General features: G+C 52.4%; 1 protein-coding gene across 1 annotated transcript in view; it reads right to left on the reverse strand.

Annotated features, from left to right (window-relative positions):
- The window catches only part of SSPO (SCO-spondin), a gene marked incomplete at both ends in the record, with an annotated part of 95,588 nt that overhangs the window by 61,787 nt on the left and 20,508 nt on the right, over positions 1 to 13,293 (reverse strand). The window contains 10 exons of the mRNA XM_015827615.1: positions 647 to 787; positions 2,317 to 2,469; positions 2,678 to 2,915; positions 3,683 to 3,777; positions 5,919 to 6,041; positions 6,796 to 7,032; positions 7,363 to 7,569; positions 8,589 to 8,819; positions 11,026 to 11,426; positions 12,771 to 12,864. Coding sequence (XP_015683101.1) covers positions 647 to 787; positions 2,317 to 2,469; positions 2,678 to 2,915; positions 3,683 to 3,777; positions 5,919 to 6,041; positions 6,796 to 7,032; positions 7,363 to 7,569; positions 8,589 to 8,819; positions 11,026 to 11,426; positions 12,771 to 12,864 — 1,920 coding nt within the window. The remainder of the gene's footprint in view (positions 1 to 646; positions 788 to 2,316; positions 2,470 to 2,677; positions 2,916 to 3,682; positions 3,778 to 5,918; positions 6,042 to 6,795; positions 7,033 to 7,362; positions 7,570 to 8,588; positions 8,820 to 11,025; positions 11,427 to 12,770; positions 12,865 to 13,293) is intronic.

Here is a 13,293-nt window from a genome sequence, read left to right on the forward strand (position 1 = left end):
GCAGAATGATAGAATAACAGAATAGTAGAATAACAGAATAGCAGAATAACAGAATAGCAGAATAACAGAATAGCAGATTATCAGAATAACGGAATATCAAAATACCAGAATAATAAAATAACAGAATAGCAGAATAACAAAATAGTACAATGGCAGAATAGCAGAATAACAGAAGAGCAGAATGACAGAATAGCAGAAAGATAGAATAACGGAATACTAGAATAACAGAATAACAGAATAGCAGAATAACAAAATAGAACAGAATAACAGAATAAAATAACAGAATCACAGAATAGCAGAATGACAGAATGACAGAATAGCAGTATGATAGAATAACAGAATAGCACAATAACAAAATAGCACAATTAGAGAATAGCAGATTAACAGGAGAGCAGAATAACAGAATGGTAGAATAACAGAATAACAGGATAGCAGAGTAACTACAGAATAGCAGAACAACAGAACAGCAGAATAACAAAATAACACAGTTGGGAGGGACCTCTGAGGTCTTCTTGTCCAACTCCCTTCCTCCAGCAGGACAAATGGGCAGAGGATCTACCCAGACCGATTCTCTGGACGCCTGAGTCCAGCGGATGGACACCGAAGCTCATATTGAGCAACCCCACAGAGATTCAGCCGCCCCTACCTGGCCGGCAGGGCCTGTCCTTCCGGCATCTTGTACGGCTGGAGAGCTCGGTGCAGGAGGTGGGACAGGGGGCGCACTTCTGGCTCACCAGCTCCCCCGGGCAAGTGGATGCATTGAGACAGTCCTCACGTTGACACAACTCTGCGGAGAGAAGAAGCTGAACGCTCTATCTACTTTCCGACCGATATCTGCGCCAGGAAGAGCTCGGCCTCACCGTGGAGGATCGTCCTGTCGTTCTGCAGGGCAAAAATGAATGCCCAGTACCGGTAGTCCTCGACTTACGACTACAACTGAGACCCAAATTTCTGTCACTAAGTGAGACGTTTGTTAAGTGCGTTTTGCCCCGTTGGACGACAACTCGCCGCAGTTGTTAAGGAATTGCTGCCTTCTTAGGTTAGTCCAGACATGTCAAACTCAAGGCCCATGGGCCAGATCTGGCCCGTGATGTGTTTAGATCTGGCCCGCGGGGCCACCCTGGAGATGGTGAGGGGCCGGGCCCCACCACCTTGGCTCTGGCCTGCCCCAGCCTGACCGGGTGCTCCCCCTGGGCACATGCACAGGAGCTGGTGAGCACGCGGGGGCTGGCAGTGCCTGGGAGCAGCTGCAGCTGGTTGGTGACTTGGCCGCACATTGTCCGGCAGTGACGGCCAACTGGATGTGAGCCTAAACAGCGGTCGGCCCCACCCCACCCCACCTGCACCGCACTTGCGCATCTCGGCGCCCTGTAGCCAGGCCACCCCTGCCCCACCACCTGCCTCGCCTTGCCTCACCCCACGGTGGCGGTACCATCAGCAGCAGCAGCAGCCCTGTCCAGCAGTAGCCCCACCGCCTCACCACTCTCCTCCAGCCCAGGAAGTCCGCAAGCCCAAAGCGCAGCCCGGCAGGTGGAGCAGCCACCTCAGAAAAGCACCCATGAGCCTCACACCCACACACCCGCTGCTCTCCTGCACCCACCATGAGCAATCTGGCCAACAAGAGTGAGCATAGCAGCAGCCGCCACGAGGAGGAGGTAAGCACGGCCGGGCACTGCTCAGGGAAGCGGAGCTGTGCTGAGCTGGGCAGCCACCTCAGAAAAGCACCCATGAGCCTCACACCCACACACCCGCTGCTCTCCTGCACCCACCATGAGCAATCTGGCCAACAAGAGTGAGCATAGCAGCAGCCGCCACGAGGAGGAGGTAAGCACGGCCGGGCACTGCTCAGGGAAGCGGAGCTGTGCTGAGCTGGGCTGCGGGGTTCCGGGCCTCTGGAAGCTTAAGGTCTGGGCTGGGTACTTGAGGGCAACTATAATGCTAATGTGTCCCTCAATGAAATTGAGTTTGACACCCCTGGGTTAGTTGCACCATTGTGAAGTAAATCGGGCTTCCCCACTGACGTTGCTTGTCAGAAGGTCGCAAAAGAGGATCACGTGACCAAAGGACACTGCGACTGTCATAAATACGAGTCAGTTTTCAAGCGTCCAAATTTTGATCATGTGACCACAGGGAGGCTGTGTGCGAAAAACGGTCCTAAGTCACTTTTTTCAGTGCCGTTGTAACTTCGAACGGTCACTAAATGAATGATTGTAAGGGGAGGACTACGTGTAGTGATTATCCCGTCTGGCCATCCGTTGCTTGTTCCGTGGGGACTGGCCAGATCTTCCTTTCACCCATCATCCCCAGCTGACTTACGGATCTCTATCGAAGCAGCCGATCCGTCCAGCCCTTCGGTACAATGACGGCCTCCGTTCTGAGAGGGGAGGCATTCCCGGTGACGCACCACCACTCCACGGCAATCCTCGGTGCAGTTGGACCACGTGGCCCATTCACGCCACTGGCCATCAACTGTTTGGGGTAAGATAGAAAAATTAGGGGCTGCCTAGGAGGAAGGGTTCCTGAAAATGTAGCGTCTCCTCGGTCCAACATGTCAGGAGCTACGGAGGAAACGGCACGGCTGCGAACAAAGCTAGGTCAGGACCAAATGAGGTTGAACGGATGAATGGAGTCCAAGATGCTAAAAGGAGGCAAGGATCCCAAAGCCCCCCCCTCTTACCGGGACAAGCCACTAGGAAGCACTGCTGGGCCTGGGTTTCCTCTCCGAGGCAGTGACGGAGAACGTCGTCCGCTCGCCGCGTGCAGCTCCTCCGGCGGATCTGGAGACCCGTCCCACACGAGCGGCTACAGATGCTCCAAGGTGCCCACGGGGTCCAGAGGCCACAATCCCGCTCATCAGAGGGCAGCCAACCAGAAACCTCCGTGCCATCCGCACAATTGGCCAGACCGTTGCACACCTGCAAGGACGCGCAACCAGACATGGCATGAGAGGTCTCCGAAAATAGGAAGAACGGGTGTCCCACTGGAGTAGATTATGATCCCCTTTCTGCCCCCAAGGACAACCTCAAATCGGTTAGGAATAACAGAATCACAGAGTTGAAAGGAACCCCGGAGGTCATCTAGTCCAGCAGTCTCCAACCTTTCCAGCTTTCCGGATCGGCGGGGTGGGAGAGAGGATGGTTCTGCCCGAGCAGCGGGTGAGAGGTGCATGTGCAGCTCCGCTTGCACACACAGCAGGCGGGCAAGCGCACATGCACAGCTTCATTTGTGCAAGCACGTCCACCGCTGATACAAATGGAGCTGCATGCACGCACTCACCCACCTGTCGCATGCACAAGTGGAGCTACATTCACGCGCTCGCCTGGTGCTTGTTAAAAGGTCGCAAAAAGAGGATCACGTCACACTGCGACCGTCATAAATGTGAGTCAGTCACCAAGCAGTCTGAATTTTGACCGTGTTACCACAGGGATGGTGCAAGTGTGGAAAATGGTCCTAAGTAACCTTTTTCTGTGCCGTTGTAGCTTCAAACAGTCGCTAAACGAAGGATTGTAAATGGAGGACTACCCGTGTTATCATCGTTGTGTTATTATTATTATAGATTCCTCTAATCCCTCCAGGGCTACGTAGTCAGAATCAGTGAAATAAAGGAATGAAAGAGCAATGATAGGATAAGGATGGCGACAAGGAAGACGAGAAGGAACGAGGACCCGATTCCTCATTGCACCTGTTTAAAGGCGATACACGTGCCGTCGCCGCAGGAATATTCCGGACACGGTCCGACCGTCTGATTCCTTCCGCCTGGTGGAGCCGCCGGGATTTCTGTGGGGGTGAGAATCAGCAGCCGTCAGAACCAGCTGTACCGCCCCACCCATCATCCACTCCCCACCCATCACTCAAGAGGTGTGATGTCTCCCTTGGGGGACTCCCCAGATTCCTCCCATTCCCGGCACGTCGGGAACCGGGTTGATCGACAGCTCTGAACGGCTGTCCGAAACAGATTCGGAAGCGGCTTCAGCAGGGGAAAGCTTTCAGGAACAGACAACCAGCGAAGAGGAGCAGGAGGAGGAGGAACTGCCTTCTGCACCTGATCTGAGAACGCGCCGGGCAGAGAAAGGGCAGGAGCAGCGGAGGTCAGCCAGACTACTCAAGAGGAGAAAGCTTCGCCTTTACTGATGGGCTGCACGGGAAAGCTAGCTATTTATCCCAGCCGCGGGAATCGCTGGGAACAACGTATTGGTTTTCCAGCTGTGTGTTTGATCATTGTGATTCCTGCTTCACTCTGGACTGACGCCGTGTTTGGAACTACGCGTCGAAAGCTCTGAACTTTTCTTGCGTGCGGATTTAAGTTTTGCCTGGCGGAGTTATTTGGTTCGAGCAAACGTCAGGCGCTTTGTGGACTAGTACAGAATTGCCTCGACCTTTCAGGATTGGCAGCCCAGAGCAAGGGGAGGGGGGAAAGAAGGGATGGTTTTGTGAGAGGGGTAAATGGATGTGCGTGCACACGCACAAATACCCTGTCAACGCTGCTAACATCGGATGTTTTTGCATTGACAACAGAGGGAAATGTAGCCATCTTTTACCCGTTGCTTTTAGAGTTAGATGATGCTGGGAGGGGGGGATGTGAACGAGAGTCCAGCTAGACATAACAACACAAAACCTAGCGTGAGAATCAAGGTTATTGTAACCAGAGCTGATAAAGACTTGGCGGGCTGGAGAACTGGAGAGGAAGCCCACGCTTCGAGCTAATTGGGGAATGTGATTTATGACTGTTAATTGGAGGAGGGAATTGTGGTTTGATACTTTGTTCCCAGGGGAGGAGAATTCATCTTTTGGTTTCGATTATGCCGTGCCGATATTATGCTACTCAAAATAAAGATTCTTCAAGGTTAAACAATGCCTCGAAGTTCTTTTGAAGAGTTTCATCTGTCGGAACCATGACACACCCATTGCTTGCAGAAGTGGGACCTCAAGCCCTCACGCTAGTGGGGCTGCGAGCGCTCGTGCGCACCGGGCCTTGCGAACCAGCCATCCAGTCACGTGGCCCAGTGGCCAATAGACTGCGGCCTGGTAGTGGGCTGTGGCCCACAGGTTGGGGACCTCTGGACCAGAAGTCCATTGCTCTGTGGACTAACCTTGGCCTACTCGTGGCTGGACTTAATTGGGACAGTTCTGAATTTTTGGTGAAGGAAATTGCTGGGGAATATTAAACACTCACTAAACCACAGTTATGTGTGTGTGTGAGTGAGTGAGTGAGCCAGCACAAAAGGCATCCATTTGCTTGCATGTTAAATGCAATAAAAGACATTTAACAGAGGGCTTGCAAGATTATTATATCTTTGGGCTTACCTGTTGACTGCTTTTTTTTTTAATACAGCGAACCGATGCCGCGTCGATTGGATTGACAGATAAATACATTTCCACATCGGGAGCATTTTTTTATGTAACACCGCATTTTTATCGCATGTCGACGGGAAAGCTTATAATTGCTTATAGACATGTTGCGCGAGGAGAGGAGAACGCCTCAGGTATTTTTGATGTGTTTTCGTGTGGTGCGATGGCGTACGGTCATGTAAAGGTACTCTACGATTGCACGCAATATCGGGCGATTGCGGGATGCTGCAAACGGGCACAAATGCAGACCAGTTGCCAATGCTTGGCCTGCAATCATGTGACCACAGTGTGTGTGTGTGTGTGTGTGTGTGTCCCGACTGTCAAAACGTCAAATCCAGGTTGTAAGTACCGCCCCCAGGTAGCAACCAGCCATACATTGAGGACAGGTGGAACCTATTTTGATTATTCAAATTGAGTTAAATCTGTAGAAAGGGCAAATGGGAGGGGGGGGGAATGATTGGAAATTTAAAGTGCCCCCACCCAGGTATCGATTCCTTCCTGGTTTCCCTTGCTGCTTTTGCACCCTTTTCCAAAAATCGACTTCTGCTGCACATCGCTCCCTTCCTTACCGCAGGCGAGCTCGTCTTCTCCCTGGGAGCAGTCGGGCGAGCCGTCGCAAACACGGGATACGTTGATGCACATCCGGTCATTGCAGATGAAGAACCCGGGGCAAGGGGGGATCTGCGTGGAGCCTGCCTCCGAGAGAAAGAAGAGTCGTCACCGTCGCCACCACCACCACCATCATCATCATCAACATTATCGTAGTGTTTTTCCCACAGGTGCAGGGTTCGCTTTTCGGCTCGACAAATGCCATCTTGCACAATCAAACGCAGCGAATCTAGAACGACTCACCCCGGACGAGTCGTCCCAGCCAATTCACCACAGGATAACTCGCCGCAGTCAACTTGCCACGGGGACAACTCGCTGTGGGACAATTCAGCGGCGGATCACTCAAGAGAGGGATGAGCGAATTGCAGCGGGCATTGTCTTGCTTTAGGCTTGAACCTTCTCAGGTAAGCTGTCCTCAAGACCGGGGTGAGCTGCAAATTCACTTGTCCCTCTTTTGAGTTATGCCGCATTGAATTATCCCACGGCGAATTGTCTGCGGACAATCGGCCGGGGCAAGTCGGCTGAGGAGACGAGTTGTCCCATTCTGCAAATGCAGCATCTGAGTATAACTGGGCATTTGTCACGTCCACATTTATTGTGTCTTGACATTTTTGCTTGGGCACGAGACTGAGAAAATGACTCTAGAGCAGACATGTCAAACTCATGACGTCGCGTGACGTCGCGCAACGTATCGAAGCTTTTTCCCCATTGCCAGCAATGGGGTGGGCACGGATTCCTGGTGGTGCGTTCGGCCCGTGGGCCAGCATTTGACACCCCTGCTCTAGAGAAATGGAGAAACGCCGATCCTGGGTGCAACCAGGAGTAGCACCCACTCACCACAGGTGTCAATGCTCTCGTCGGACTGGTCCTGGCAGTGCGGGATGCCGTCACAGAGCTGCTGGTAGTGGATGCACTCGGCCCCGCGGGCACAGGGGAAATGGTCCAGTTCGCACGTGCGGTTGCAGTGTAACTCGTCGCTGCCGTCCAGGCAATCAGCTTCGTTGTCGCACACCCAGCCCCGCGGCTGGCACTCTCCGCTGTGGCAGTGGAATTCGTATCGCCCGCAGGGTGGTCCTGCGGAGAAGGGAAGAGCAGAATCCCAGATTCACTTGACAGCCGTGTAACTGACTTAACAACCGCAGTCGAGGAATCCTTTTGTTGGGTTCACCAGTCGGGACTTGTGACGTGCAGTGATTCTCTTAACCACGGGGGCAAGAAAGGTCATAAAATGGGGCAAAAGTCACTTAACAATTCTCCGTCTTAGTGACGGACGTTTTTCGGCTCAACTGTGGTCGTACGATTAGGACTACCTGTATCGGGTAAGTTGATTGACGGCTTAAAGGCTGACAGCTCCTCGTTCCGAAGTCCAGACGGAGGATCTACAGATCTCTTGAGGCTGCTTACCCAGAGTTCTGTTGATGACAGGATGATGGGTTCCAGAGAAAGCTGGTGTAGCGGTGGGCACAAGAGGTGTGGTCTGTATCCCCGGACACCGAGCAGGGTCCTCATCGGCGCCATCTTCACAGTCGTGCACACCATCACACACCTGCGTACGGCTCACACAAGTGGCGTTTGGACAAGGCAGCTGGCCCGGAGCGCACATCACTGGACCTGTATCGAGATGGGAAACACAACCAGGGCGAGAGAGCTAAAAACTAGACTATCATTTAGGAGAACATCTCCCTGCTCTAGATACTTGCTGAAATTAAAGTGTTCCAGTATCTGGGGGGCTGCCCCAAAGAAGAGGGGGTCACATTATTCACCAAAGCACCAGAGGGCACGACGAGAAACAATGGTTGGAAACTGACCAAAGAGAGAAGCAACCTGGAATTAAGGAGAAACTTCCTGACAGGGAGGACAATCAACCAGTGGAACAGCTTGCCACCAGAAATCGTGGGCGTTCCATCACTGGAGATTTTAAAGAAGAGACTATTAGTGACAGTTACTTGTCTGAGATGGTATAGTTCTCCTGCTTGAGCAGGGGGCTGGACTAGAAGACCTCCAAAGTCCCTTCCAGCTCTACTCTATTCTATTCTAAAAATACTTGAGTAAGAGAAGAGAACCCCAACACTCACCTTTAGTAAGATGGTAGAACAAAGGCTCTAGACATTTCGGGATGACTTATCTAGACTTATCCAACACTTGACATGACTTACTGATGGACAAAAAAATCAAACTAGATCTGTCGTGGTTCTTCATCTGGTCTGGTTGACCTGGTGGATCCTGGATCTCTCTCAGATCAATGTCGTGGTTGGGCCAATCACCGCCTCCTGGTGATTGGCCCAAAGGCACTCAGCTGGTTTTCATGCCTAAAGAGGGACTAGAACTCGCCGTCTCCTGGTGATTGCCACAAAGGCACCTAGTGGGCTTTCATGCTAAGGCGGGACTAGAACTCGCAGTCTTCTGATGATTGGCCCAAAGTCGCCCACCTAGCTTTCACGCCTAAGGTGGGAGTACAATTCACCGTCTCCTAGGATTGGCTCAAAGTCACCTAACCAGTTTTCGTGCTTAAGGCAGGACTAGAACTCGCAGCCTTCTAGTTTCTAAGCAGTAACCTTAACCACGACACCAAGCTGGCTCCTTAATGAATAAATTCATCACACACATATTAAACGCAAGCATTTACCCACCTGGGCAGAAAGCCTCGTCCAGGCCCGAGGGACAGTCCTGCCGGCCGTCGCAAATCAGAGCTTTGGGAAGGCACCGACCACTCGGGCACTGCAACTCCCCAGGATGGCAGACGCAGCCCCGTTCATCACTAAAATCGCCACAGTCGTCGTGCCCGTCACAGCGGTGTAGGTACGACAAGCAGTGCCCAGCCGCACAACGGAACTCGTTCAACCCGCAGGCTGGTCCACAATCTGTAACAGGGGCAAGGGAGAGGAGCTGGGTTTTTTGAAGAGGGGAGGGTAGCAAAACAGAGCCGGCTCCCCACATTTTTTTTAATTCATTCGGATTACATAGAACAGGGGTCCCCAATGGGGCTGCACAAGCTTGACTCGCGTGCACGGCAGCCTGCCGCTCGTCTAGCCCAGTTCCCCTTTTCCTGCCTCCAGCCGGGCCACCAAGCTGCAAAGAATCAATGAACGCCTGACAGTCATGTTAGTTTTCTGCGGGAAGGGTAGTCTCTCCTCCATCCTCCCCCTTTTTCCACAAGGGCCAGCCGGGGTCTCCCCTCAGGACTGCATCTGCCCTGTTAGTTGCCGTGTCTCCGTCGTCTCCAGTTCGATCCAGAGATACAAGGAGATACCGGGAGTCCTCGACTTACGACCGCTATTGAGCCCACTTCCGTTGCTAAGTGAGACAGCGGTTCAAGGAGTTTTACCCCATTCCGTGATCTTTCTTGCCACGGCTGTTCAGCCAACCACTGCATCCGTTAAATTAGTCACACAGCTGTCCACAGAAGTTCTCTGTCATCCGGGTCATGGTTCTCCCAAGGTACCTTTTCAAGAAGCCGTTGGACTTTTTTGTTTTTCCTTTGAAGACGTTTCCCTTCCCATCCAAGAAGCTTCTTCAGCTCTGACTGGATGGTGGGGAATGGAAGGATTTATACTCTTTGCAGACTGCTGGTCATTTGTCTTCTTTTAGAGGGGCGTTGAGGCCACTTGGAGGCTTATCTGTGTCCTGGTGGGACTTTCTTATTGTTCTTTGAAGATGTTTCGCTTCTCATCCCAGAAGCTTCTTCAGCTCTGACTGGATGGTGAAGGATGGAAGGATCTAAACTCCTTGCCAACAGCTGGTCATTTGCATCCTTTTCGAGAGGCGTTGAAGCCACTTGTATGCTTATCTGTGTCTTGGTGGGACTTTCTTATTATTCTTTGAAGATATTTCGCTTCTCATCCCAGAAGCTTCTTCAGCTCTGACTGGATGGTGAGGAATGGGAGGATCTATACTGCTTGCTGACAGTTGGTCATTTGCATGCTTTTAGAGAGTCGTTGAGGCCACTTGGAAGTTTATCTGTGTCCTCCGGATCACCTGAGCGGTGCAAATGGGTGTGGAGCCTTCTTGGAAACGCTGAAAGGACAGTGTTGTAGACTGGAGACAGACAGACCACCCATTTGCACCACTCAGGTGACCTTAAGGACACAGGTAAACTGCCAAGTGGCCTCAACGACTCTCTAAAAGGATGCAAATGACCAGCGGTCTGCAAGGCGCATAAATCCTTCCATTCCCCCACCATCCAGTCAGAGCTGAAGAAGCTTCTTGGATGAGAAGGGAAACTTCTTCAAGAGCAAAAACCAAACTCTGACTGGATGGTGGGGGAATGGAAGGATTTATACTCCTTGCAGACGGCTGGTCATTTGCCTTCTTTTAGAGCGCCGCTGAGGCCACTTGGAGGTTTATCTGTGTCCTCTGGGTCACCTGAGTGGTGCAAATGGGCTGCACTCCACACCCATTTTTACCACTGAGGTGAAGCTCCACACCCATTTGCACCCCTCAGGTGACCCTGAGGACACAGATAAACCTCCAAGTGGGCTCAACGACCCTCTAAAAGAAGGCAAATGACTGGCTGTCTGCAAGGAGTATAAATCCTTCCATTCCCCACCATCCAGTCAGAGCTGAAGAAGCTTCTGGGATGAGAAGCGAAACAGGCTTCAAAGGAAAAACAAGGAAGTCGAGTTGCCTCGTGAAAAAAAAGCATCTTTGGGAGAGTTGCACCGTCGCTAAACGAATCTGGCTTCTCCATTGACTTTGCTTGTCAGAAAGTCACCTATGACCCTTGAACTGTCACAAATACGAGTCAGTGGCCGAGCATCCAAATTTTGATCTCGTGATGACGGTGATGCCGCAAAGGTTGTAAGTGTGAAAAACGGACCTAAGTCACTTTTGTCGATGCCGTTGTACCTCTGAACGGTCACTCAACCAAACTGTTGTAAGTCGAGGATGACCTGTATTACCTCAGAATCCAGGAACACCAACAATACGGGCACGGACGCTCTGGAGCCTTTCCTCAAGGGCCTCGGGATATTTTGTGTAGACAGGAGACACCAACCGACACCCTCTTTCCCTACCTGCTTCGGCCCTCTTCCTCCTGGCCGCCCCTTCGGACTCCCAGCGTAACCTCACCTGCCTCGTCCGAGGGGTCAGCAAAGCCACAATCCAGCTCCCCGTCACAGCGGTCCCGGCGTGGGATGCAGCGGCCGTTGCCGCACCGGAACTCCTGCGGCGAGCAGCCGGGCGAGGGGCAGTCCTTTTCGTCTGAGCGGTCAGCGCAGTCTGTGGTGCCATCACAGCGGTAACCCCAGGGGATGCACTGCCCGCTGGCACACCGGTACTGGTCCGGCCCGCAGCTCGAGGGGCAGAGCTCATCCGAACCGTCCCGACAATCGTCTTCGTTGTCACAAACCCAGGCCTTCGGGACGCAGCGCCCGCCGGCGTGGCAAGCAAACTCCGTCTCGGCGCAGTGGGAGGGGGCACCGCAAGTCTCCAGAGGGGCGGTGCACTGCCACAGGCCTGCCTCACATGAGCTGGAGGGAGGGGACAGAGCATCGTTGCATCAAGGGGGAGGCACAAATAGCCCGAGCTGGGACTATCAAATCCTCCATAATAGCACTAGCAGCAGCACTTAGACATATACTGCTTCCGAGTGCTTTTACCGCCCTCTCTGAGCGATTTACAGAGTCAGCCTCTTGCCCCCAACCATCTGGGTCCTCATTTCACTTTCCAGGATGGGTGAACGGAAGAAGGAAGGAAGAAAAGGAATGGAAGGAAGGAAGGAGATGGGGAGGAAGAAACGAAAGAAGGAGATAGGAAGGAAAGGAGGGAGGGAGGGAAGAAAGAAAGAAAGAAAGAAAGAAAGAAGGAAGGAAGGAAGGAAGGAAGGAAGGAAGGAAGGAAGGAAAGAAAGAAAAGGAGGAAGGAGATGGGGAGGAAGAAATGAAAGAAGGAGATAGGAAGGAAAGGAGGGAAGAAGGAAGGAAGGAAAGAAAAGGAAGAAGGAGATGGGGAGGGAGAAATGAAGGAGAGAGGAAGGAAAGGAGGGAGGAAGGAAGGAAGGAAGGAAAAAGGAAAGAAAAGGAAAGGAGGAAAGAAGGAAATGAGGAGGAAGAAACGAAAGAAGGAGATAGAAGGAAAGGAGGGAGGGAGGGAAGAAAGAAAGAAAGAAGGAAGGAAGAAAAAGGAGGAAGGAGATGGGGAGGAAGAAATAAAAGGAGATAGGGAGAAAAGGAGGGAAGGAAGGAAAGAAAAGGAAGAATGGGGAGGAAGAAATGAAGGAGAGAGGAAGGAAGGAAGGAAGGAAGGAAGGAAGGAAGGAAAAAGGAAAGAAAAGGAAAGGAGGAAAGAAGGAAACGAGGAGGAAGAAACGAAAGAAGGAGATAGGAAGGAAAGGAGGGAGGGAGGGAGGGAGGGAGAGAAGAAAGAAAGAAGGAAGGAAGGAAGAAAGAAAGGAAAGAAAGAAAAGGAGGAAGGAGATGGGGAGGAAGAAATGAAAGAAGGAGATAGGAAGGAAAGGAGGGAAGAAGGAAGGAAGGAAGGAAGGAAAGAAAGAAAAGGAAGGAGATGGGGAGGAAGAAATGAAGGAGAGAGGAAGGAAAGGAAGGAGGAAGGAAGGAAGGAAGGAAAAGGAAAGGGAAGGAAGAAGATGGGGAGGAAGAAACAAAAGAAGGAGATAGGAAGGAAAGGTGGGAGGGAGGAAAGAAGGAAGGAAGGAAGGAAGAAAAAGGAGGAAGGAGATGGGGAAGAAGAAATAAAAGAAGGAGATAGGGAGAAAAGGAGGGAAGGAAGGAGGGCCGAAATCTGGATGGAACGCAAACGGGGCTGCCCCCTCCCCTGTGTTGAGGGGCCCTCCTCCAACAACCCTACCGCCTTACCAGTTCCGGCACTCCTGCGTCACCAGCGCCCCCAGCGGGAACAAGGCACCCTCCCAGAAGCAAGGGCATTCCGACGGATCGATGCAGCGTCCACCTGGCAGGGGAGAGCAAGGAGGGAGCGCGAGGGCGGAGTGGTGAGGACAGCAGGAGACCTCCGTCATCACCAGAGGGGCATCGTGCCTATCCGTGGGGAGGGGGGGACTGACCCTCCTAAAGAGGACTCCTCGGTCAGGGACTGTCTCGCTCGCCTTCTGTGGATCTGGCCAGAAGGTTTTCGAGACCCACCACCCTAAGGAAGGGTGGAGGTCTTGGGCTGCGGGCAAAGCATCCCACAATTGCCCCTGCCCACTCCTCTCCCTCTGTCTCTCTCTCTCTCCCCCCCTTTCTCTCTGTCCCTCTCACTCTCACTCTCTTTCACTCTCTCTCCCTCTTTCTCAATCTCTCTCTCAATCTCTCCCTCTCTAACTTTCTCTCAACCTCTCTCTCCTTCTCTTCCTCTCCCTCTCGCCCTCTGTCTCAATCT

Source organism: Protobothrops mucrosquamatus, unplaced genomic scaffold, assembly GCF_001527695.2.
Source record: "Protobothrops mucrosquamatus isolate PMUCROS unplaced genomic scaffold, P.Mucros_1.0 scaffold3815, whole genome shotgun sequence".
In the NCBI taxonomy this organism is placed as follows: Eukaryota; Metazoa; Chordata; class Lepidosauria; order Squamata; family Viperidae; genus Protobothrops; species Protobothrops mucrosquamatus.